The following is a 25,267-nucleotide window of genomic DNA, read 5'->3' on the forward strand; positions in this document are numbered from 1 at the left end:
CTTTTTTTTTTAATGCTGTTGTAACTTTGAACAGTTACTAAAAAAATGGTTGTAAGTCGAGGACTACCTGTACTGTTTAATTCACGTTGTGTAATAGCTGGGGGCAAGTGTTGGTTGGGAAATATGAAATTCTTAAGACTGGAAATTGATGGATGGAATTTACATATGAATATCAATAATTTATTACTTAAAATATTGTCAGACATGTTTTATTTATTTCTCTATTTGTTAAAGGACTTATAGGAATGCCTAAGGCAAAATTTATTAATCTGGGCATTGTGTACCAATAGAAAAATACAACAACCACAGCTGTACATTTATAGCTAAGACTAGAAGTAACAATCACTACTTCGTATTAAAGATTTTGATCAATTAATTTTTACCAGGGACCAATATTTGGAACTGATTTAAGGTTTAAAGAATAGTATTTCTTATTATACAGTATATTGAAAAATCATAACAGTTTGGGAACTGTAAAAAAAAAAAAATTGGTAGCACATGGTAAGAAAAGTCTCTAACCTGATCTTACGAATTTGTCCCTCAAGGTTGTGAATGCTTTCTGCCGAGAAGAAGACCCTAATATAAAAGGAAAAGTTTTGACTCGGTTACAGAACATTACTGAGCTACAATGTACTCTGGAAAAATGCTTAGCAGGTAATCTTGCATGAAATAAAGGTGTAAGAAGGGGGTAGGCAGAAATAACGTCCAATGTATGTGGGCTTTTTAAAAGACAATAGAAAACTTAAACTCAAAAGTATAAATGTAAAAAAGGCAGGGAAAGAGTACTATTCTAATTTTCTTAGGGCTAGTTGATTGAATGTAAAATCCCTACATAGAAAGAATACATAGGGATTAATGTGTTAATTATGTCTACATCACACAGTTAACATATGATGATCCAGAGACATATGTTTTGAATATTGCAAGTAGTTCTCTGGAAAAAGTGTAAGTGATTAATATTTTCAATCAGAATATCCCGATTTCCTTACAGAAATGCAATATAAGAGCTATGTATTATAATCCTTGCTTTCCAATTGCCATTGTAGCCCAGGGATTACCTGTGCAAGTATTCCTCAACTTAAAACCATTTGTTTGGCAGCTCTTTGAAGTTAGAAGGGCACTGAAAAAAGTGGCTTAGGACTGGTCATCACAATTAGAATAATTGGAACATCCCCACAATAATGTGATCAAAATTCAGGCACTTGGCAACTGGCATATTTACAATGGTTGCAGCATCCTGGGTTCACATAATTGCCATTTGTGATCTTCCCAGCTAATTTCTAACAAGCGAAGTCAATAGGAGAGGGCAGATTCACTTAACAACTGCATAATTCACTTAACAAATGCAGTTATTCACTTAATCATGGCAAAAAAGTCATAATTCACTTAACAACCACAATGGAAAATCTGGTCCCAATTGTAATAAGTCAAAGATTATCTGTATAAGAAACTTTTTTTTAAAACAAATTTTATTAATTTTAAAGACAAACAAATCATCATTAACCATTACATACTTAAACCTTTTTCCATTATAAATTTTACAAGTCAAATAAAACCTTATTTTATACAATATAATTCTATTTTAAACCATTTCCATATGAGCATACAAATACCTCTTATCCAGTTTCTCTTTACTTCTCTTTACTCTTATTCAATTTCACTATTATTATTTCATCTATTTCTTTCTGACTTGGTTACCATTATTCTCATTCTATATTTCTGCAAGGTTTTATTAATTCTCCCAGAAACATAAACACACAACACACAAACATATAAAAAATCTTTTAGGAAAGTAACTTGGCCCCAGGTATCTCTCTCTACATGGACTTCAATTATATTCATGCTCATCTTACATGTCATTACCTATTTTATTTACCATTCTATGTCTTCTATATTAGCTTCTCCACATTTCACTCTTCTTAATTCTATCTTATTTAATCCATCTTAATTTGAGTCATTATATTTGTATCTTTTGTCCATTCTTTATTATCCCTTTGTCTCATTCCTTATAATAAAAAAAAAAGAATTTCTCCTGAAATCACTAATCAGAATATGATGCCTTTCTATCTTCCCCCTAAATTAATTAGATTAACATTTAAAATAAGAAACTTAATTAAGTTACTTGGATTGTTTTCCTCTGATTTTTCAGCAAGCCCTGGATATGTTCCTCCTCTCGCTAACTTTGATGCTGAGACCTTAGAAGCTGCACCTGTCCTCAATACCACTTCTGTTATTAAAAAAAAGAACAAAGGTACCACATGTAATTCATTGTTTTGGTTAAAATGTAAAAAAAATCAGAAAAACTTAATGGCTGAGTATGAATTATAGTTACATTCTTCTTGAATGGATGGTTTCTTATACATTATTACTGTTAATAGTGGCAATACTAAATCATCTGCTTTTAGTGGTCCATGAAGATCATTTCATTTCATTTACTTTGGTTCTTGCATGACTCAAAGTAGCTTCAGAAATATAACATGAATCTCAATACATTTCCCCCACTCCCCAAGTTGTGTTTGTACAACTACTGAACTGCTCAACAACATCGTTTTTTACACGTCAGCAATTCATGAGTCAGGATAGCTAGGGCAATTGTGAAGCAGCCAATTTTAAAATCTTCCCAGTGGCAGCACAGTTTTGTGGCCAATCTGGTCTTTTAATTTTTTTTTTCTTCCAGAGAGATTTAGAATCCAACATGATACCTGTAATAAGCAGCAGCATGGACATGTCTCTAAAAAATGAGTATGGTATTTCTAGCCCATGAGATTATTGTATAAAATACTAGTTTATTCATGTAGAGAAGGAACATGCCTACACGGGTGCAGAAACAATAAACATTGTCCATTGTCCATTTTATCTATTTGGAATGAAGTCTGTCATTGCCTAAGTTTAGTCAAAAGTTACATTTAGCAGACTTTATTTGAAACGTGAAATCCCCTAAAGGGATGTGTGTTAATGCAAGGGCTTAGACTTCAAATATACTATAATATATCTTTCTCTTAGAGGTTTTTTTAAACAGCTGTGAAACTGGCTTTCCTTTGCTTTTAGAACCTTTTTCTTTTTTTTAGGACAAAAAAGATTAAAATCAGATAGCAGCAAAAACAGCTTTGGAGATAGTTCACAAGTGGATGAGAACTTGGAAATAATTCAAGCTGAAGCTGAGACAAGTCAACAAGAAAAATCTGTATGTGTCCTATTGAAAATACATTAAGTTTATAAACTTGGGATGTTTTAGGTCTCTTTCTAGAAGTCTGAGGTTAATATATCCATTATTGTCTTGTATCTTTTATGAAAATATAATAAGCCAGAAGATCTGCGGAAAGTAGTTCAAGAAACTTTTGTTGAACAAGCAAAGTAGAGTAATGGGATCTTTTCAGTTGGTAGTGAGATTAGATAGAAATGGGAATAATATACAGTACTCTCAGATTCTTGGTAACCAGTATAATGATCATTTGCCTGAAGTTTAGAAACTGAATCATTACACATAGTTTTATCTGATTTATTTATTTGGATGTGCACATCCCAGTGATGAAAAGTTCAGCTGTCAAAGTCTTTGATTTTTTTTCCATTGTTCATTTGATCAGAACATCTTTAATGATTATTGAAGAAACATTAGATTCTGCAGAGGGTGCAATTTTATCTTTTTACCAGTGCGACAAAGTTAACAAAGCAGAATTTGCTCAGTCTGTATGCATACAGTATCAAGTGCCATTAAGAATCAATCCGAAATATGGTGCCACTTTTGCAGCTGATTGCCAGCTCTCAGTTTATATCGTCTTCTTTTGAAGGGGTTTATATACTTCTCTTTAGAACTCTCCAGAAAAAGATCCAGGAACTCCTTTAATACAGCTGCAGAATTACAGTGCATACTTCCGTGAATTAGATTTGGAAGTTTTTACCATCCTTCATTGTGGACTGCTGACCAAATCTGTTCTGGACTCAGAGATGCACACAAAGGTGAGTTAGCTAGTATGATGGTGGATCTTTAACTTCAGGATGAAGAATCATGGGCAAAACGGTTTTCTGAGTTAAAATCAGTATTTCAGTTATAATCAAGCATTTATTTGTTTGTTTGTTTATTTAGCACACAGCACAGAGTACATGGATGAGTGGTGCAGTGGCTAGAGGTACAGCTCACAATCAGGAGGCTGTGAGTTCGATCCTAGGTAGAGGCAGATATTTCTCTCTCTGGGTACAAGGAGAATATATCTGCTGAATATAGCTCCACATTGGTGACAGGAAGGGCATCCAGCCAGTAAACACTCAGTTCCATATATATATCTTCTTATCTATTATTATACGGGTTACATTTTAAAATATATTGATTGATTAGAATGGAATAAGTTTCCATATAAGTTTCCATCTGGACCATTTATCCAATTAAGCACAGTATTTATTAGTTGGCAAAAAACTGCTTTTCCTCCTGTATAAGCTCTCAGCCAGTGTCTGATAAGGAGCATCACTGTCACATTCAGGGGAGGAAAGTCTGTCCCATTTAAACAGAGAATCTTGATAGATGCCCTGCAAGGTACGAATCCTATTCAGAGTTTTCCAGCACTGGTGGGTGGCATCGAAACCCACTAATTTTTATGTTGGATCAGATATATTTTTTCTGGAATATGGACATTCTATAATCCAGTTTACTTTCCACTGGGATTTTACATTAAAATTAATGTTATACAGCTGCTATGCAAGTTATTAGTGTGGGGTTCCTGAACTTCCAATTGATAATTATGGCATATCAGAGTACATAATCATAATCTAGTAAATTAAGAAAAGTCATCTTGATTATAACACAGGGTATGTAGACACTATTCAAAATAAGCCTTAGGTATATCTTGCATATCTTGTTAGAATGTTTTTCTACAGATTCTTTCTATATACCAAGTTATGTGCTGTAAACTTAGCTCTAATTCTGGATGGTGATACTCATCTACAAGTTTTTCAGTTCCTGAGCTTTACTGGCAATTTCTCTCTGTCTGAATTTTTAGAAGTAAGTCACTGACAAAGCAGCCAATCTGTCTTCACAGGAAGAAGAGTGAATGGTACATTAAAACTATTTGCTGCAATGTTCAATATGTCTACCTATCATTGATAGAATTAATTGATCCTGTTGCCTTTCATAAGAGAATTGCAAACATTTGCCCCTTTTCTCTTTAGCATTTTAAGAACTTTGTTCAGCTACTTGAAAAATCTCAATACATTACATGTATAGTATACTAAACATATGACTTACTATGAACACTGGAATTATACTGTATTCTTCCTTTAAAATACTAGATCCGTGAAGTAGTGCAGTTAGAACCAACTGAGCTCCTGTTCCTTTTAGAAGATTTGTACCGGAAAATGGAACATATCTTAATACTAGCTCCTGCAAGGAGAACTCCTTTCTTAAAGGTATGCGTCTTGTGAATAAAGCATTGTAGCTTTAAGCAATGGAATTTTAAGAAATTCATTTAAAGAAGAACTTTGTTTAAATGAAACTGAGAGCCAGTTTGGTTTAGTGGTTAAAACACCAGGTTAGAAACCAGGAAACTGAGCTCTATGCTTGCCTTAAGCAAGAAAGCCAGCTGGGTGAGCTTGGGTCTCTCTCTCTCTCTCTCTCTCTCTCTCTCTCTCTCTCTCTCTCTCTCTCTCTCTCTCTCTCTCTCTCTCTCTCTCTCTCTCTCCATCCAAACCATCTCACAGGATTGTTGTTGTGGAGAAAATAGGAGGAAATAATATTGTATATGTTTGCCACCTTGACTTATAAAAAATAATATTTGCAAAATAGAAATCTAATAAATACATTTTTATAAAGCAGAAACAGAAGCAATGATGAATTGGGACATCAAAGATATACTGATTAATATGAATAAAAAGGAAAATAAATGAAATATCCACTATGTAGTTTCATAGTATAGCAACAATTTAGTATATTTTTAAATTTCTAATATTGAGATTAATAGTATTGGTTTAGGATCCGGAAACTTATAATTTCCCCAGAGTACTGTAGAATTTCAGTTTAAAGTTAAGATATGATGCATTTTGGTTGCTTACATTGTAATTGATGCTTGAAATTATTATAGGCATTAGTGTACATTCATCTAAGGGCTGCACTTTAATTTTCTCCTTAATTAACTGTTTTTATTAAACCATACTTTGCTCTGATTGTAAGCCATATTTTTTCTAAGTTGATGCTCTTCCGACAAGATTCAGTGATCTGGTTGTCTTTGTATGCAAAGATATGCTCAACTTTGCAACAACTCTTTGCTATATCAGATTCATATTCCAAACAACATTATGTTTGCTGAATGTCCACTGGGACAGACTTTGGAATCATAGGGTTGGGAAAAGTTATCTCTAGACCACCAAGTCCGATTTCCTGATCAACGGTGGCTTTCAGATGAAACCTCTCCCATACATCTAGCTTTCACTTGAACACTTTCAAAGCACAGGGCCCATCATTTCACTGGTTGTTTTGTTCCATTGTTGAACTAGTGCACTAGGAAGTTTTTCTAATATTCAGTCCCAATTTATTTCCTGCGTTCTGGAACTAGAGAGTTAAAATCTTGATTTTTCAGATAGATGCCAAGTGCTAGGTTTTTTTTAATTATTTTTTCCCAGTTACACCCAGTGCTTTTTATTTCTTCACAAAAAGAGATATCAGGTTTTTAGTCCCCAATGGTCTGTGTTAAAGTATGATTACTACAGGAACAAAGGCATTTCAAAAGAATAAACCTGTATTTTTTTAACAGGGAAAAGGAAATAAAAATGCTGGATTTTCACATCTTTGCCAAAGTACATCTCAAGAAGTGATTGAATATGCTGCTGAACTTTTAAAGCCACTGTGCAATCACATAGAAAATATGCACAACCACTTCCAGGTTGGAACACAAATTATTTATTCTATAACAGCATACATTGTCGTTACATTATGGCATAAGTAAACCGATTACAGCCTTTTATGCAGTAACATATTCTTTACTTAAGATGCTGATTACAGAGAACCATGGTGTGATTGATGGACCAGGTGTCAATATTCAGGAACATCAATTAATGTCATCCTGTTATCAGCGCTTATTGCAAATCTTTCACCTCCTGTTTGCTTGGTAAGTATGTGGAATTACAAATATAAGTGTGAGAATAAATTTATATTTTATTATTGGCCTTTTATTTTCTTTATAGAATGTCATGAAGCAGACCACCCATAGCATAAACTTCGATGGGTCTTTTTCATACAGCAATGTTACAATATTTTTATGACAGACAGTGAGAAAACTGAGCTACCAGACTAATGTTGGCTTCTTCTCTAGAGATCACACTCAAAGTGTGTTCAAACAAAAGACAAATCAAGTTTATGAAAATGCCTTTTGTTCTTGCTGTATTAACTATTGCAACAAATAATTGATGCTCTTTTTTTCACCCAGGAATGGATTTTCTCAGCATGAGAACCATGGCTTATTAAAAGCAAGTCTGCATATCCTTGCATGCAGACTTAAGCCAGGAGATAGAGAGCTTCCTCTTGAGGACCTACTCAGGTACCAGAAAAGAATCATGCAACTTTGTACAAAATACGAAGGACTTGGTAGGACTTAACATTTATTAATACTGTATATCAGAGACCTAGAATTCACAAACATTTTTTATGCACGGTTCCAAAAAAAATCTAAAAGAACAAGATCAGAAACGTATTATGGGACTAATTATGAACAAGAAAAACTCAATGTAATGTTTAGGTCTACTAGCAAATTATATTTTCATTTCCTTTTTCTCCCTTATCCTACAGTCAGAGTTTCCAGTATTTACTGAACTTCCAGCACAACATTCCAAATATTTACTGTGCATTGAGTCTTACCCAGCTTCTGCTTGTCATTGCTGAAAAATCTGTGGCCAATCCAAAACGCAAAGAAATAGGTAACATGTGGAATTTCATTTCTATTTTATTTTATTTCTATTGCACATCAGTATTTTGGAAGGATTTATTGTATTCCTGAGAATTTTGTAACTATAGCATTATAATTCCAACAGAAGAAACATGATATATGTGTTATGGACACTGCAGAAAATCATTCTTGATAATAGAGAGATGCAGTATAAATTCAATGAATGAATAAAATAATTTAATTGAAAACAGGTAAAGTTTCCATCCTTCATAATTAATGGGCCTAATTGAAAAATAAATAAAGGATGAGAGGACTGTAAGTGTTGCTGAATTTCTAATACCTGAGATGCTTTGGGTTTATCATTGCCGTAAATTGCAAGACGTTAACTCAAAATTATATTAAATTGAGCAAATATAATTTCTCTCAGAACAAATCTTAGTGAGCAGCCTTATCTAGCATTCCTTCTTGTTCTTTGACAGCTTCTATCACAAAAGGTTTCCTTTGCCAATCTTGGATGCAACCCAGTGGAACCCGTCAGAAGGGCTCTCAATTTAATGATGCTCTCAATACTTTGCTGACGTAAGACTTTTTTTCTTCTGGTGCTGTTGCGATTCACTTCTTTTCAAAGGCAACCCTACAAATAGGCAGTTTCCTTAAACATGTTTAAAATTGCCAATTGCAGAGAATAAACACTTTAGCAGTATAAACTGCAGGATCTTTCTAGCACTGTTTTTTTTTAAATTTTCACCTGAAAAGCATGGCAATTTGGTAAGGTTTGATAATGTCATACTTTGTTATTATCACCCAATACTATTTTTCAGCAAAGAACTACCGTAAAATGAACCAAATGGCCTTTCTTTCTTAGGCCTCCATTTGTTAAAAAAAAAAAAAAAACACCTTGCATTTTCTGGTTGGAAGGCAAAATAAATCTGAATTCCTTATGTCAGTATGGTGCCAAAACTGAAAATTAGAACTCTGTTTCCTACATTGCCATTTTTTTCTCATGACATACCATTGAACAAAAGAAATGTGAAAGGTTGCTAATACAGGTAATCCTCACTAAGCAACCATTCATTCAGTGACTGTTCAAAGTTCTGATGGCGCTGAACGAGTGGTACTTACGACAGGTCCTTGAAGTTTTGGCTCTTAGAGCATCCCTGTAATTGCATGATCACAATCTGGGTGCTTGGCAACCAGTTTGCTCTTATGACAGTTGCAGCACCCTGAGATCATGTGATCACAATTTCCTACAAACGAAGTCAATGAGGAAGCCAGCAGAGAAGATCACAAATGACTCCACTAAGTTTCTTACCTGTCATCAGCCACCCCCAACCCCACTACACTCATGCCATGCCTTGTTGGCTCTTGCACACACTCCCACCAGGCAGTTGTCCTCACCATGCCTCACTGCCCACCAATACACTCTCTTCCACCCAGCAGCAGCCACCCCTAGGCCCGAATCATGTGCTACTTACCTACGTGCCAGCTGCTTTTGAGCCACCTGGAAGCTGCAACTTCCTGCTGGTTTCCCTACAGATTTTAGTTGTTGGAAGCTAGCAGGAAATTGCAAGAATATCTTCACTCAACCACTCATGATCCTTGCTTAATGATGGCAGTCAGGAATGCCAGGTTTATCACTGTGGTGCAGTCATGTGACATCACACTTCATAACTCCGTTGCTTAGAAACAGAAGTTATGGTCCAATTATCATTGTTAAGCAAGGACTATCTATATATTATTCCCATATTTAAAATGTTGAATTGATTGATTTCTAATAAATAAAAATTTTAATAGAATGCATAATCACGCCTGCTGCTGAAATGAAAAACAAGTTTGCTTCTCCATATGTCAGATAAAACCTACTGTCCAAAAAAGGTTTAATTCAGTCTTTCAAAAGAAACATCTATAATTTTGTGAAAAATTGTTCTGTGCAGTATTTATATGGAATATACACATGATATCTTGAAGGAGATAGAAGACATTTCAAGCATTGGGGTTCCAGAACTGATTCGTTCTTCTAAAGATGGATACTCTTCCACTTACCCTACACTGACCAGGTAATAATTACACATTATTTGGCCAAAAACCTGTTTGCTGTATGTTGGTTAAATATTCTTATTATGGTAAACTAGGCTCTAGGAAGTTTAAAGATGCCAGGGTTCTATTTCATTCCAAATTTTGGAATATAATTATCTATTTAAGAAGATGTATTGGTTTCACCTTTATAGAATTAAGAATGTTTCCGGAGATGCAAGGCTTAGATCAGGAGTGTCAAACTTGCGTCATCACGGTGACATCACATGACATATCACGATTTCTCATCCCTTTGCTAAACTGGGCTTGCGCGTGGCCAACACGTGATGCATCGGCTTACGTGCTGTGAGTTTGACAGCCCTGGCTTAGATGATCAAGCTATTGGAAGCAGAATGGAATCATTTTATAGTATATCATGATTACAAGCCTAGTTGTGGCATCTGATCTTACATTGATTTCATATACTTAGCAGACATTCTGTAAGCAGTAGGAGTGCAAAGTTGGCTTACATAAATAAATAAAAGTTACAATATTTTAAGAAGACAAATTTTCACAGACCACATTTGGGGAGAAATACTTGGTGTATAGTTTTATTACCATAATAGTTGGACGCTTAGCAAGATTGCTCACTTGTGAGTGACTGCAGCTCAGATTTGTTCATCATCTTTCCAAAAGTAAGTTGCTTCAATTTCACCATACATTTTCTGAGATCCTGTATGTGTACTGAGACTTTTCAGGCTTTTCACTTATTTTCTTAGGTCCTTGGATATCCTTTCCAAAAGTCAGCAGATTCACAGCTATTATGGGTTTTCTCATATTTTAGACATACTGCATCTAAATATTGCATACGCCAAGTTATTGATCAATTTCAACAATATGCCACCATCATTCTTAACAATAAAGACAAGTGCTAATATAGCTGTTAACCAAGTTTATACAATAACTTAACTATTAACATCTGATTGCAAGTTGAAATACACACATCTATTTACAATATGAAAAAACGGAATGCTGGATAGTTTTGCCTATCCTTGACAAAATTTAGTCGGGTGGAATTCTACCGGTTCTGTCTGGCTCTGTAGAACCGGTAACTCTAAAGAGCAGCAGACATAGAACCGGTTCTATGTCTGCTGCTGTTTTGGCCCACCCACCCGCCCGGGTTCTTACCTGACCTTTATTTCCTGCTTTTTCAACCTCAGCTGCTTTGCGCGGCACAGCTGTGGTTGAAAAAGCAGGAAAAAAGTGCTTTTCCAACTGCTGCACACCTGCCGGCAGTGCTGCTCAGCTGTCCAGGCAGTAAGCTGACGACAATTCATATGCATGCGCGTGCAAATCGTAAATCACCGAACCAGTAGTTACACCGGTCGGATCCCACCCCCTGAATTTAGTGTATTTCCTCAGGTCACTTAGCTTCGTTTTGCTTCCTTGGTTTGGATTCAGTGTTCTTACTTTGAATGATAATACCCACATGATTTCATTTTTAATTTGGGCTGCTTTTTGTATTTTTTATAACAACTAGTTTGAGAGGGTTTTCCCCCCTCACTGGACAGTTCTCCAGAAATAAATCTTGTTTGAAAGATAGATACTACATATGCATCAGAAAGTAGTAATATAATGGTGAGTATAATGTATATATTTTATAGTTCGTCACCCTTTTTTTTTTTTAACCAGACAGACTTTTCCCATTTATTTCCGGGTGATGTTGACTAAATTAGAGACTTCAATAAGAAGCATATCTGCTGGAAAATCATCAGATTCAAGTGAGGTAATGTGATGAACTAGAACTTGTATTGTTATGAATATGTCATCATTCAGGAAAAGAATATGTATTCTTTTGATGTGTTTCATAGAGATTATTGAGACAGAAAACACCTACCTGAATTTTTATTTACAAGGAACATATGTAGCACTAGTATTTGTGTATTGTCACACATAATGACTGGATTTTAACTTGGAGGTACTTGCTGGGAATTACAACACTCAATAGGTGGCACTGTTTAATTGATGGAACCTGGAGTACCCAACCCTGCCAGATCAAATTGGCCAGACAGATACTATGGAATTCTTATCTGTAACTACAACCCACAACCGTTGATTTTTCCAGGGACTTACTTCTCAGGAGCTTAAACTAATGTTTCTTCTTCCCACCTTTCCAAATTAACGGATACTTGACATAAAAGCAGGATTTAAAAAAATGTTTAGTGAGAACAATCAACCAATGGAACAGTTTGCCCTCAGAAGTTGTGGGAGCGCCATCAGTTGAGACTTTCAAGAAGAGATTGGACTGCCATTTGTCAGAAAATGGTGTAGGATCTCCCGCTTGGGCGGGGGGTTGGACTAGATGACCAGAAGGTCCTTTCCAACTCTGATTATCTGTATCTGAAGGCAGCTGGGGTACGTTTCTATAACAACCATTTGTATCTGGGAACAGCTGGTTTCTCCCCAGCCTCAAACATATACTTGTCTTTAGTCAGCAGTCTTCAATAAATAAAGATCACTGGATAGGAATCAGGTGAAAGTTCTGCCCCATATAAGCAAACCTAGCTACTGTATACGATTTTGTGCATGAAAAAGCGAGATGTCAGGAAATGTAACTTGGAGTCCTGCCTATATTATGATTTCTGCATGGTTGTAGAATTTAGAATTAACAAATCGTTATGGTAAAATCTCAGTAAAACCATTTGCAGGGGAGGGTACGTTGCTCCCCAATGTCTTTAAAATCAGATTTCCTGACAATTTACATCACTTAGTCAATTTATATCATTTTTGAAATGATGTCATAATGTGTATGATGAAATGTATATCATTTGTGTTGTGTTGATGCATAGTCTGTATTTAGCATATAATTAATGTAAATTACTCTTAAATATATGTGACTCATCTGAACTACATTGGATTCAATAGACTTGCCCATTATTTCCAGGGAATTTCCAAATGAACATTTTGTCTTTTGCATTCATTCTTTGACGTATGTGTATGGGAAGGGGAGGTTCCAATAAATCCAGGTTTTACTGTTGACAGTGGAAGCAAATCTGATCATCCTGCATCAATATCAGAAAAAAGGAAGCATGAAAGCCCACAAAATCCCCTCTCTGATGCACTTAACAGATAGTTTATATTTTATATAGAAGTTGTTAAAAGCTAAAACTGCACGAGTCTGTATAGGTTTTAGCATTAAATTTGAGTTATCTAATGCTTCAACACCATTCACACTTGTTTATTGTAATCCTGTTATTCCAGGCTAGGTATGTACACATTTGCAGCCTTAATCTAACAACCCAAGTTTGCATATTAGTAGGTTCCATGGATCACAAAGGTGTTGTTAAGAAGAATAGAGGTAATAAGAATAGAAGATTATATTTGCAATCGAAAATTTTGGTTGTGGTGGAGGGAACAAATCTGGATTTAATGAGCAAATTATCAACTTTCTTTAATTAAGAAAAGGTTAGAAATTGAATGTAGCCTTGTAGTAGGAACATGAAATTAAAAAAATACATCCATATGAAATTGAGAGATAAAAGTTAGTATTTCCATAAATGGGTCATGTGAGTTGCAATAATCCTTTCTGTCTTAAACAGTTACAGGATGATACCCAATTAATGTCGTTTATCTGCATTCCATAGATCCAATTAGAGAAGTTGTTACACTGGAACCTGGCTGTGCGTGATTTCCACATCCTTGTTAATTTGGTCAAGGTGGGTAACATTCACATTAGTGTTTCTTGTATATGAAATCATGATGGCATTTTGTTTGTTGATATAGATTACTCAGATTTAAATATTTTTAATTTATTATTAATTTTATACACCACCCACCTCTAGATTGCTATACAATTACTTGATTTTGTGGACCTGGTGAACTGTGTTGAAACTTTCTTTTTATCCTGAATACATTACTCTTACAAGAAGTATTCTGATGTATCTTGTTTCAGCAAGGCAGATCATGTGCAGAAAGAACATAGGTCTTGCAAGATTTAGATGTTGTAAGATATTTTAATCATATGCATTTATATATTCCTTGGAATATGTGTGAGTGAACGCCCTTTGTGATATGAATGTGATTATCCTGGAAGGATCATATTGCTGACTTTCAGGTTAGACAACTGGAGTTACTTCGCATATCTTTAAAACTATCCATGTTCTTTGCCTTTATAAAATTCCCATTATTTTTTTAATCTGTTTCCATTGAAATGGTCATTTTCTTTCTTTACTATTGTCTAACAAACATAACATTCCCAATTTTGAAGAAATATTTGGTTTGTTGCCTTCCTCTCTCCTTCCCTCCCTCCTGCCATCATTGTCAATATATCACATGCAAATATTTGTTTGTATATGGGATATTTACAGTTTTGGTATCAGTGTGGTTTGGCAGCCTTTGTCATGTTACAGTGGGGATTGCATTTTCAAATAAGATTTAGGGTAAACAAAAATTATGTGCTAAAATTTAAGGTAAACAAAAATTACCTTAAATTATGCTATACGGCAGTTAGGGTAACTTTTAATATGATAATTATATACTAATAGTATGTGGGAGCCCATTTCGTGTTTGAGTATTTATGAGTGTTCTCAGCTGTTATTTGACAGGCTATTCTGTTGTTTTTATTGTTTTGCTCTGTTTTAAATGTTAGCTGCTCAGAGTCATGTATGTGAGATGGGCAGCTTATTAAATATATAAACAGACATCTTTCTTTCACATAAATGCTGTAGTATCAATGTGATATTAAGGAAGGAATGTGGTGATATGTACTATTGACGTTCTGCAGTAGTAGTTGTATTTTTTAACTAGCATTATATTATTTTATTATAGGTAATATATTATCTTTTAATATGTTATATTTAAAAAGAACTTTTTTTTCCCTATCTCCAAACAGGTATTTGACAGTCGTCCTGTACTCAGTGTTTGCTTGAAGGTCAGTGAGAATCATGTGATAAGACGAAATTCAGGAAAGTTTAAAGTATTATATCAGCTTCCTCCCATATATATCTGCTCTGTGTAGAGATGTCCACATTTTCTACATTTCAGTTTCGTTTTTGGTATAACCTTTCATAGCAACCTATTCCCCAAGGAGAAAGTAGACTTCAGAGACAGAGGATCATAGCTACTGTTGAGAGGAAAGCATTGTGACTCTGCCTTCTGGTCTGCTTGTTCCTGGTCTGGTTGTCATGCACTATTTTTATTGGTGGGTAGGTCTACATACGAATGCATATTTTAAGTGACATATATTTCAGATGGCTTCCAACCTAATATGGTTTTCTTGTAGAGTAAATATTGTCTAATTTTGCCATTCCTCAAAATGAACTCTTCAGTGCTGCAGCCAGTTTAGTATTTCCCAAAGCTTCCGTTCTGAGGAGTCCATTTGACTCTATACTTTATTCCTATCAATACATATAGTCCTCTTTTGGTGACTCGGTGATTAAGTGTACCATTTGATAATTAAAAAATCAGGTGACCATGACTATGCTTAGGACTTTACTTAAGTTTTCCTTAGGAGCAAAAACAAAAGCCTTTAGTGTGAAATTGATTAGAGTTTTGCCAGTTTCAGACAGTTGATATTCTAATCAACAAATTATGGCCACAAAATTGAATTTGTTAACTTGCCAGTAGCTCTTTTTAAGGACCTTTTTAGCGCTGTGGAGAAAAAAAACTTAGGAAGGGATTGTTTAGGCAATCTCTGCCCTCTTTGAGGGGTGGAAAAAGAAAGAAACAGGGGCAGGGCAGGATAACACGGTGCTGTAATGGCAAACTTGTGACAGAGAAAGATGTTCAGAAAGTTGTAGATGCAGGCATTGGTCACAAAGTTATTTTTTATCAGTGTCATAATTGCAAACAGTCGCTGTCTAAGGCAGTCAATAAATAAGGACTTCCTATATTTGTGAAAAAGAAGGGGCAGCACAGATTATTTAATAGTAGACACTGATTATGTGAATTTCGGGTTACATGTACAAGGAGTTTGCATATCACTGCTTGAAACTACTGCCCAGCATCTGAACCTATTCACACAACCACTCTAATGTATATCATCTGATTGTACAAAGATTGAAGAAAAGAAAACTGCTGACTACAATGTAAATTTTGGGTGGGCTTTAGTAAATCCCTTCTGTCAGCAAAATGAGAGGGTAAAATGATGGCCCCTTTGCTTTTGCTGCTTTGTGGACATTGGAAATCTCCTCCAGAAGGTAGAGGAGGATATTAGTAGGTATGCGGGAGAGGGGAGAGAAGATAAAATTCCGATTGCATAAGTAGACTTCTATTTGCATATAATGGCTTCCATCCTAAATATCTAGTTTCTGTGAAGGGAGTAACTAGTTGGAATGATGAGAAGGTCTGGAAGTGACATTAGGAAACTAATACAATTTTCTGCATCTCAGAAAAATTGTATTTTCCAACATTGCTGGTACACATCTTGGATTTGCTGAAGAAGAGTCCATTTAAATAAATTTGATGTTGATAACCAGCTTAATAAGAAATTAGATCATTTAAAATTTAAGCAAGCATAATGCTTGAATGTTGTGACTTATGACCCAAGGTAAAAACACTTACCCTTGTTTGGGAGAATTGGCCACATTTGCTGACATTTGTGTCTTTTTGTTTACCCAGTATGGTCGTCTGTTTATAGAGACATTTTTGAAGTCTGGTATGCCTCTCTTGGACTACAGTTTTAAAAAGCACAGGGTAAGGTGTTAGGGATGGGGCTGTTCCTTGATTGACTGCTCGTATCTGTTCTTTTCAAGTCTGTAGTGCAGTGGCCTACTGCAGAAAAATGTGGAGAAATTAGCATAATTGAGTAACTATAAAACTGAACGGTAAGAACTTTGAAACAACAATTTTTCTTGAAAATCTGACAATTCTCAAAACAATCATAGGTTGTTAGGTAATAACCTAATAATCTTATTAAATGAGTACTGCATCCTGTTTTTTTACATGTACATATTAGATATTTCTGATATTTCGTGTGTGTGTGAGAGAGAGAGAGAGAGTTGACTTATTTTAGCCATCAGCATTGAGTACAAATGGGCAGCCATAGAAACTGAAACTATAAAATAAATATGTTTTTGTAAAAGAACCAGTTTGGTGCAATGATAAAGGCATGGGGCTAGATGGGAAAAGTGAGTTCTAGTTCTGCCTTTGAAACAAAGCCAGCTCGGTGATCTTAGGTCAGTTACTCTCTCAGCCCAAAGAAAGAGGCAAGGGCAAACCACTTTGAAAAAGTTTGCCAAGAAAAATGCAGGGACTAGTCCATTCAGTTGCCAGGAGTCAAAAATTGACTCAAAGGCACACACACACACACACACACACACACGGCTAACTTTAAAAAGGAAAAGATGACCACAAGTTAACCTTAATTCTTGAATTCACTGCTGGCTTGTCACTGCTGTTTTTTTTAACAAGGATGATTGATGACATTTTCTTCCCTTTTACTTTTTGATATTTTTGCCATGAAATATTTCTAACTACTGTAAATTGCCCAGAGTTGCTGGGACAAGATGGCACATCAATTTATTAAATTATTATGTTCCCAACATGGATTTCACACATGTGCAATCATAGCTGCCAATTCTTTAGATGGAGTTAAACTTTCATATGAAGTTCTTCCTAAGAACCTAGGGTGTCATAATGTATCAGCATAGTATATGTGTGGAATTCAAGAAGTGAGGTCATTTGTAATTAAAAGGTGAAAAATTTGTCAATACAGTTGACAAAGTGCCAACCAAGGGTTTTTAATATGGCACCTGTGCCAATAACCATTGGAACCACCATGGCAGGTTTATGCTATAATCTTTCAACTTCAGTTTTCAGATCTTGATATTTTGACCACCTCCATTTTTTGCCTTCCATTCTACTATCCCCTGGTATTGCCACATGAATTATTATTATTGGTAGTGTTTTTCTTTACTTCATAGTCCAGTTTATTTGCTGAAGGTCTCTTATGAAAGTAGTAAGCAAATTCAACCCATATTAACTTAATGACATGCCTGCCTTTAGTGTCATGTACGTTGTGAATGCTTGAATATATTTTATTCAATGGAGATGCTAATCCATAAACTATGATTTTCAAATCTCAGTAACTGAGACCTCAAACCATCCTCGGTCTGCCACAAATATACCTCTGTACAAAACAAGATTTCAAATAGGTAGCCATTTTGCACAAGTTTCCAAATTGACTTCTTTGGGTTTGTAGGAGGATGTGCAGAGTTTGTTGAAAACCTTGCAACTGAGCACGAGACAACTTCATCATATTTGCGGCCACTCCAAGGTAACAAAAAGTTCAACTGCAGTGCTACTGAACTCTTGTTATTTTACTTTCTCTATTTCTAGCAAGTTAGCACACTTTTAGTGTTTTATTCATCCTTTGTAATGGAGCAGTGAAAAAAATATTGTTAGGAAATCCCCAGTTCCTGGTCATGTATAATAATGAGAATAAGGGTAAGATTGCTTAGGCTAATGTACTGTAAAACTGTGGTTAATCTGCATCTTAATCTTGCTGGTTCTGTTGTTATAAATACTTTATTATAATATAAGTATTGTGATTTTTTTTTTTTACATTCTCTAATTAGCAATAGAGAAAGCATTCCTCCAAGAAAAATGCAAAGGGCACCAAGGAGATATGTCAAAGGCCATCTAGTGCATTCATAAAATAGAATATTGATTTGTACAATAAAGAATTAGAAGAATATGAATGGCTCTTTCTTAGTTTGCATTTCTTACCCATGTAGATTCATCAAGACACAGGTCTCACCAGTCACGTACCTCTCCTAAAGAAGTCGCTCGAGCTATTTGTTTACCGAGTGAAAGCAATGCTGGCTCTCAATCATTGTCAGGAGGCTTTCTGGGTGGGCATCCTCAAAAATAGGGACTTGCAGGTAAGTCTGTGTGTATCATGAATGGCTCATTCATTCAGTTTCACCCATGTTTATTGGCCATTATTTGGAAAAACTTGAAAATTAATTATTGGATCTGATGCATATGATTTGGAAGTAAGCTTCAGAGAATCATTCGAATGTGTAAAATGTTGTTTATAGCAGATGACATTAAAATGAATTTACTGAGCAAATTTTGATATATAAAAGAAATGCCAAACTTAAAATAGAATTGCTATACAAAATGTAATTGTTACACTGAACTGGGATCTCCATAGAAGGGACAGAAGATATCATTACATCTTTCTTCTTCTCTGGCTTGTTTGTTCAGTAAACAGTGGCTCATTTGCTACAAACTGAATAATAGATCATATTTCCATAGGGATGACCTGAAACTGCTTCTGTCTTCCAGTAAAAATATTTTTCAGAAACGAATCCATTGAAAGTGCAAATTCAAAAGAGAAGCTTTTTTGAGGATGGGGGAATTACACTAACTATTTAACTATTGATCTTAGTGACTGACAGGTACCATCAGAATATAGTTCAAATATTATTTACTAAAAATATTTTCAACTGAGCTTTCCAATATCAGAATTGAACTTTTGGAGCCAGTACAAAATATTACGGGCACTTTCACAAAATGCCTGTGATGATGAGTGTGGCCAATCACAAATCTCCCACCTTTTTGCCTCTCAAGATGCTCTATGTCATCTTACTCTTCTCTCTCTCTCTTTTTTTTTTCTTGGCATACTTTGCCGCCATTTCATTTTTTAAAAATGTACCTGTGGTCTTGATATCTAGGGAAATAACAACAGAGTCTCCTGCCCAAGAGGTCTATTTGGCTCATTACATAATGCAAATGGGAGCAAGAAGTGCAGATATTGTACAATGAGTTTACATAGGGAGGGCAGCTATGATTCATACAGGTAGTCCTAGGCTTAGATCTGTTCATTTAGTGACTGTTTAAAGTTACAACACTGAAAAAAAGTGACATGACTATTTTTCACACTTATGATTTGAAGCATCCCCATAGTCACATGATAAAAATCCAGATGCTTGGCAGCTGACTCATATTTATTATGGTCATGTGATCAACTTTTGCGACCTTCTGACAAGCAAAGAATCGTTGCGATCCAGTGGGTGACTATATAAATTTTCTAAATAAATAAAGGTCAATGGGGAAGCCAGATTCACTTAACAACTGTGTGACTAACTTAACAACCACATGGATTTCCCTGCTCTTTCCTACCCTGGTATTCCATTCTCCTTTTAGTGATTTTCAAGATCAGGATTGCCTGACCACAGCCACAGAGGAAACAGGCACGGGAACTGATTTTCCTTCTCTACCACTGAGGTTTTGTCTGATAAGGATGTTGATCAATTAACTTCTTTGCATTGTAGTTAACATCTTGAAACTTCTCAGATATAAAAGCCATTGGCATGAAGACAAATTCTAAAATAGCCTCAGCTCATCAGTGAACTAACATATTGATAAATTTCTATGAACTAATTTCCAATTCATTGCTAGCAAAATATCAGTCCATATTCATTGTCTCCTTTAGCATGCTCTGGGATTCATTTCACCAATATACAGCATAACCCACACAATATGGTATTGCAATTCCTTGATTATCAATTACTGTATTTTCCTTGCGTTGTACATTATAGGAATGGCAGCCTATACTCAAGCCCTATTCACCTTGTTAGAGATTCCGGTATTCTTTTTGGAATCACATAGTCATTTAATCTATTCTAGGGAGAAGAGATCCTTTCACAAGCATCACAAGTAACCGAAGCAGAAGAGACAGAGATGCCTACACCCTCTCGAATGGATCCTGGAGAGGTATTCATCTAGAGGCAGATTACTTACTTATGGCGATGGCTCTATACTTTGCTTTTGAAAAAGACCAGAATGATTTTTCCCAAAAGATGCTGGCTTTAGAAGTAGTGGGCAATATAAGGAAAATAATTAATACAAGGATATGTAAGATATTACAAACTATTCCTTTCTTAAATTTATGAAAAATGGCAACAATCCTACCCTGTTTTAAAAAGTAACAAACATGAAAGGGCAATTGAATTCCAGCTCTCCTCTGTTTTAGTTAGGCTACCACTGCTAAATATACTGTGTGTCAGAATTGTTAATCTATAAAAACACAGAAGCACTAAAAATCTGACCATTGACATTTTAGCAACATTTTTTTTCTGAGTTAGACCTTTACAATTTACACTTCTTATCCAGACAGATATTGACATGTTTTATTCTGTGACATTTCATAAGGTAGTGCTGAAAAATCAAGCTCAAATGAATAAGGGTTTTGCAAGGATTACTCAATTTTTACCCTTCAGAAGATGGGGGGAGGGGTTGGTTCACCTTTATATGAATCAAATCTTTCATTTACAGAAATAAGACTAATCCTGGTAATATGGCTACACAATTCCATTTCTAAGTTATGGTGCAAGCATGATTATTTTATTGCTTGGATTATTTTTATTGGTCTTAAATCAGTTCCCATTGGTCTAATTTTAAAATATAAGTAAAATACCCAGTTCATTGAAATGTAAAGAATTAAAATTAATAGAGGTGTAAAGAATTAAGATTAAGCATGACGTCTAGTCTGTTTGTCTAGGAATGGAGAATTTATGACTTATATTCCCAAGTCTTTGTTGTTTAAACATTTGGCATTTTCCCCTCCTCAGGAAAAGGAAGATTCAGAGGCTGAAGATAGAGTGGACACCAATGTTAGTGATGAAGACAGCTCTGATTAGAACGTGCTATAATTCTGGATGAAATTTTTGGGCTTAGATTATTGGAATTTATATCTATATCCCAAGAAATTTATAATTTGTATCCAGACAATATTAAAATAAATTGGATGAGCTAATGAAAGTATTGTCTTTTAATAATCAACTCTTAGAACTACTTTGAAAATGAATATACTGTATTGAGCACTTTTTTTCTCCCTCTGTCTTTTTTTTTTTTGCATCTCCATACCATCCCCCATAAGCAAAAAAGTACAAGTTTTACTTGAAGTGTCACAGTCAACATAACTTTCTTACCTGCATTTAACAATTGTGTCAGGAAATGATTCCAATCCTATTTAATAATTCATGTGGTTGGATATAAAATAGGAGATACCTTTAAGCTGACATTTGTTGGTATCAAATGTCTCAAGTGAAAGACAGACATTTGTGATCTCAAATAGAATATAAAAATTGGGGATTAGAACATTAAAATAGTGCTGGGTTTATATAATCTTATAATAGAATATCTTTTTTTATAAAAGCAGAAGCTGATTTCCATTCATGTTTTTTAATCACATATGAAGCAAACTTGCACAATCAAGCACAATGAAATTTAGTGATTTAGCATCCAATATGGTTTCTTGAATCAGTGTACTGCTACAAAGAAACTCCTCCTTTTAGTTCCATTTGAAGACTTTGTCTTGAGATGTCACAGACGGATGTAGGCTGACCGAGCTGATCTCACAGGGCTATCTTGGAAATAAGATGGGGTGTGTGTGATGTTTTGAACTCCCAAGGAAAGTCGGAATAACCAACGTGGGGGGAAGAATCGTGACCAAAGAGTGCAAAGGTCTCGTGGCCTCCCGTCTTTTTGCAACTCAAATCTGGTATAGGTTGCAATCATAAAAATTTCACAAAAAAAAATAAAGAACCATCTATCCCAACGCGAACGAAGGAACCTTAGAATCAAAGCCAGAGCCCGCAGCAGTCGCGCCCAGCTTGTGAGATCAGCGTTGCAAGCTACTTCCGGGTTTCAGTTCCTCCGGCAGCCCGTTGCAGCCAATAGTGGTGCGGAGGTAGAAGCCGCGGCGCGCATGCTCAAGAATGGGAAAGGAAGGGGGGGCTGCGCCGGGGAGCGTCGTGCGCGCGCAGGCGTCCTCGCTTATTCGGTGGGGAAGCGGAGCTTCTGCCAGCTGACTCGGCCATGTCGGTCCAGGAAGACCCGGTCCAGCGCGAGATTCACCAGGACTGGGCGAACCGCGAGTACATCGAACTGATCACCAGCTCCATTAAGAAGATCGCGGACTTCCTCAATTCCTTCGGTGGGTGCGGGCGACGGCGGGAGGGAGGCGGAGGCGGACCCTCCTCTGCAGGGGCAACTGCAGGCGGGGGTGATGGGCGGAGCGGGTCCCTGTCCGGCCTTAATGGCGCTCTCCTTGGCCTCCCAGACATGTCCTGCCGCTCCCGCCTGGCCACGCTCAATGAGAAGTTGACGGCGCTGGAGAGACGGATCGAATACATCGAGGCCCGGGTAAGGCATCTCCCTTGCGCGCCGGCAGAAGCCACCGGGGGGAGCTCGGTTGGCGAACGACTCTTCCCGTGGGCCCCGTTGCAACCCCCCTCTAGCTTCCTCCCCCAGTTTTAATCCCCGGGCTCCGGCTCATCCGTTTGGGAGCGGTGGGAGGCTTGAAGTTGCCTGGTCGCTGCACCTGCGGGTTGGGCAGAATCACCCAGGCCGGCTGCCTCTGGGTGAGTCAGAGGTTTTTGTCTTTTGGGGACGGGGAATCTCGGTTTTTAGCCTCGTGACATGGCTGCTTTTTTCTTTTAAATGAGGTAAAGTGACTTTCCTGGGTTTGATAAAATAATTTCCTGGCTGAATATATAGTCAAAAGCGTTTGGTGGGTGCTGCCTTTTTGAGCCATTGTTTTCTTTCTTGGTGAGTTTTATATCTCGCCTTTTTTTAGGAGCTCGAGATGTAAATAATACTCTGTCCCATTTCCCCCCATAAAAGGCTGCACTGAGAGACAGTGGCCTAAAGTCATTTGATGGCTGAGCTTTTGAGGGTAAGCTTGACCCTGAGTCACAAGGGCACCATTCCCAACACACTTTTGATTTTGTTATTGGGGAAAAGTCTTGCCTTTAAGGACCAAATGCCTTTCTTAGTAGGCTTAAAAGCATTGAATGAATTAGTTTTTGTATAGTACCCAAACAACTGAAGTCATGTTCGCTTCCAAGCTTTATTCATGTTTCTTAAAATATAAACTTTGCTTGCTTCCCAATGGAGACATAAGGTCACTTCTGCTTCCTCAGATATATTCCAATGTAAGCAAACTTTTTTTTTTCCTTGACAGGTAACAAAGGGTGAAACATTGACATAGTGTGAAACTGGCAAGAAGTCAACCTAGGGAGAGAAAAAAAGTGCAGCTGTTTAGAAAGCTGATGATCAGACTTCGGTTTTCTTCATTACTTAACATGGATGGGAGTTAACTCATTTTTGCCCCTTGGGAAGCTGCCTCCTCCGTTTAGAGACTTTGGGTTATTCCAGCTGAAACGGCTAAATTGTACAAGAGCATGTTTAATTATGTGGTTTTATACAAGCAGATTCACACAGTTCTTGTCCTATTGTGTCCCATGTACACACAGAACTCTGGCTTCACAGCAATTAAATATTGATGGAACACAATCTTAATTTCTGGGAACACTGATTATTACTATGAATTATTTTTAAGAATCAGGATGTTAGGGCTATGCATGGTGTGTGGCTCTTATGGCTCGCTATTGCTGCTCCAAGATATCAAGTAATCTGTCTGAATAAATGTGCAGTATGTGTAGGGTGGGGTGGGCTGAGGGAGATTATGTGCCAAGGGAGGGATGACTCAGTTTTCTAAGTATTTTGTATTCTTTAATGTAATTTGAGATGTCTTTTCCATTTGTGTTCAACAATAAAATCACTTCTGCTTAACACATCTGAACATTTTTTTAGCTAATTGAAGAATATGCATGCACTTGATATGGTCATAGAGTACTACATAACCTTATACCAAATTTGTCACATTCACATTTCATGGCTGTTTTATATTACAATTCTTGTAACATCTTGGAAATTTTTTGGTTCCTGTGCTTCCCCCACCACCACTCCCCAAGGCAAGAATTCCACAGGTGTGTATTCAAACCCTCCAAACAGGTCCTCGGACAGCACCTCTGTTGTACAGGTCCAGATTCCAAGCTCAATACAGCAAGAGTTACTGGGTAACCAAGTCCAATGGGCACACACAAAGTCCAGGAGTCAAATAGACCAGGACATATTGCTCCAGAAATACTCAAGTCTTTAGAATGGGGTTAAGTAGGAAATCCCAGTGCAGCCCTTCATGAGAGACAAGGAACCTACATTGAGGAAGACACAAACCACTTATAGGGTGAGAATGATTATTATCAAGTTTCTTAATGAATGTATGAGATAAAATTATTCAAGGTGCCTGCAAGTTGAAGAAAATAAACTGAGATTTTTTCCCCAAACATGAAACTATAAAAAAATGTTGAAGTTTCTAAACAGAATTGTTGATAAAAATGGGAGTTAGTTTAAAATGCAGATTTTCCTTCAAACTCACAATTTTGAAACCACAAGGAGCAGAGAAATCTTGGACCAGTTTAAGAGTAATATTATATCAGCCTAAATTCAGTTGGAAAGTGTGTGGTATAGTTTATTACCTGGTTCTGTTAGCAAGTAGCCGTATGATTAAGATACAAAATTTAACAATTGGAAAG

The 25,267-nt window shown here is 36.3% G+C and overlaps 2 protein-coding genes across 3 annotated transcripts in view; both read left to right on the plus strand.

Annotated features, from left to right (window-relative positions):
- Window positions 1-21,645, plus strand: part of FANCD2 (FA complementation group D2) — a 50,339-nt gene extending 28,694 nt beyond the window's left edge. Inside the window, exons 18-36 of one of the 2 annotated variants that reach the window (XM_026673238.2) lie at window positions 546-654; window positions 2,150-2,251; window positions 3,069-3,184; window positions 3,811-3,957; window positions 5,281-5,397; window positions 6,738-6,866; window positions 6,973-7,091; window positions 7,410-7,520; window positions 7,769-7,896; window positions 8,345-8,444; window positions 9,800-9,922; window positions 11,571-11,664; window positions 13,523-13,594; window positions 14,770-14,808; window positions 16,497-16,571; window positions 18,079-18,153; window positions 18,614-18,760; window positions 20,514-20,600; window positions 21,458-21,645. In XM_026673238.2, coding sequence (XP_026529023.2) covers window positions 546-654; window positions 2,150-2,251; window positions 3,069-3,184; window positions 3,811-3,957; window positions 5,281-5,397; window positions 6,738-6,866; window positions 6,973-7,091; window positions 7,410-7,520; window positions 7,769-7,896; window positions 8,345-8,444; window positions 9,800-9,922; window positions 11,571-11,664; window positions 13,523-13,594; window positions 14,770-14,808; window positions 16,497-16,571; window positions 18,079-18,153; window positions 18,614-18,760; window positions 20,514-20,600; window positions 21,458-21,526 — 1,959 coding nt within the window. In that variant the 3' untranslated portion in view covers window positions 21,527-21,645. Of the gene's footprint in view, window positions 1-545; window positions 655-2,149; window positions 2,252-3,068; window positions 3,185-3,810; window positions 3,958-5,280; window positions 5,398-6,737; window positions 6,867-6,972; window positions 7,092-7,409; window positions 7,521-7,768; window positions 7,897-8,344; window positions 8,445-9,799; window positions 9,923-11,570; window positions 11,665-13,522; window positions 13,595-14,769; window positions 14,809-16,496; window positions 16,572-18,078; window positions 18,154-18,613; window positions 18,782-20,513; window positions 20,601-21,457 lie in introns of those variants that run through there. The other variant, XM_087955018.1, reaches the window with a different exon arrangement.
- Window positions 21,646-22,639: 994 nt separating this feature from the next.
- On the plus strand, window positions 22,640-24,466 carry BRK1 (BRICK1 subunit of SCAR/WAVE actin nucleating complex). The gene is made up of 3 exons (XM_026673313.2): window positions 22,640-22,824; window positions 22,951-23,033; window positions 23,854-24,466. Exons 1-3 carry the CDS (start codon window positions 22,707-22,709, stop codon window positions 23,878-23,880), a joined length of 228 nt encoding a protein of 75 aa, XP_026529098.1. The 5' UTR covers window positions 22,640-22,706; the 3' UTR covers window positions 23,881-24,466.
- The last annotated feature ends 801 nt before the right edge of the window (window positions 24,467-25,267 follow it).

Source organism: Notechis scutatus, chromosome 2, assembly GCF_049901735.1.
Source record: "Notechis scutatus isolate UNSWTSFEM ecotype Mainland chromosome 2, rNotScu1.2, whole genome shotgun sequence".
In the NCBI taxonomy this organism is placed as follows: domain Eukaryota; kingdom Metazoa; phylum Chordata; class Lepidosauria; order Squamata; family Elapidae; genus Notechis; species Notechis scutatus.

Excerpts from the sequence above, each read along its gene's own strand:
- BRK1 (XM_026673313.2), top strand. The coding sequence starts at position 22,707 with ATGTCGGTCCAGGAAGACCCGGTCCAGCGCGAGATTCACCAGGACTGG. Across the intron at positions 22,825-22,950 it reads GGACTTCCTCAATTCCTTCG|ACATGTCCTGCCGCTCCCGC; the intron begins GTGGGTGCGGGC and ends TTGGCCTCCCAG. Across the intron at positions 23,034-23,853 it reads TCGAATACATCGAGGCCCGG|GTAACAAAGGGTGAAACATT; the intron begins GTAAGGCATCTC and ends TTTCCTTGACAG.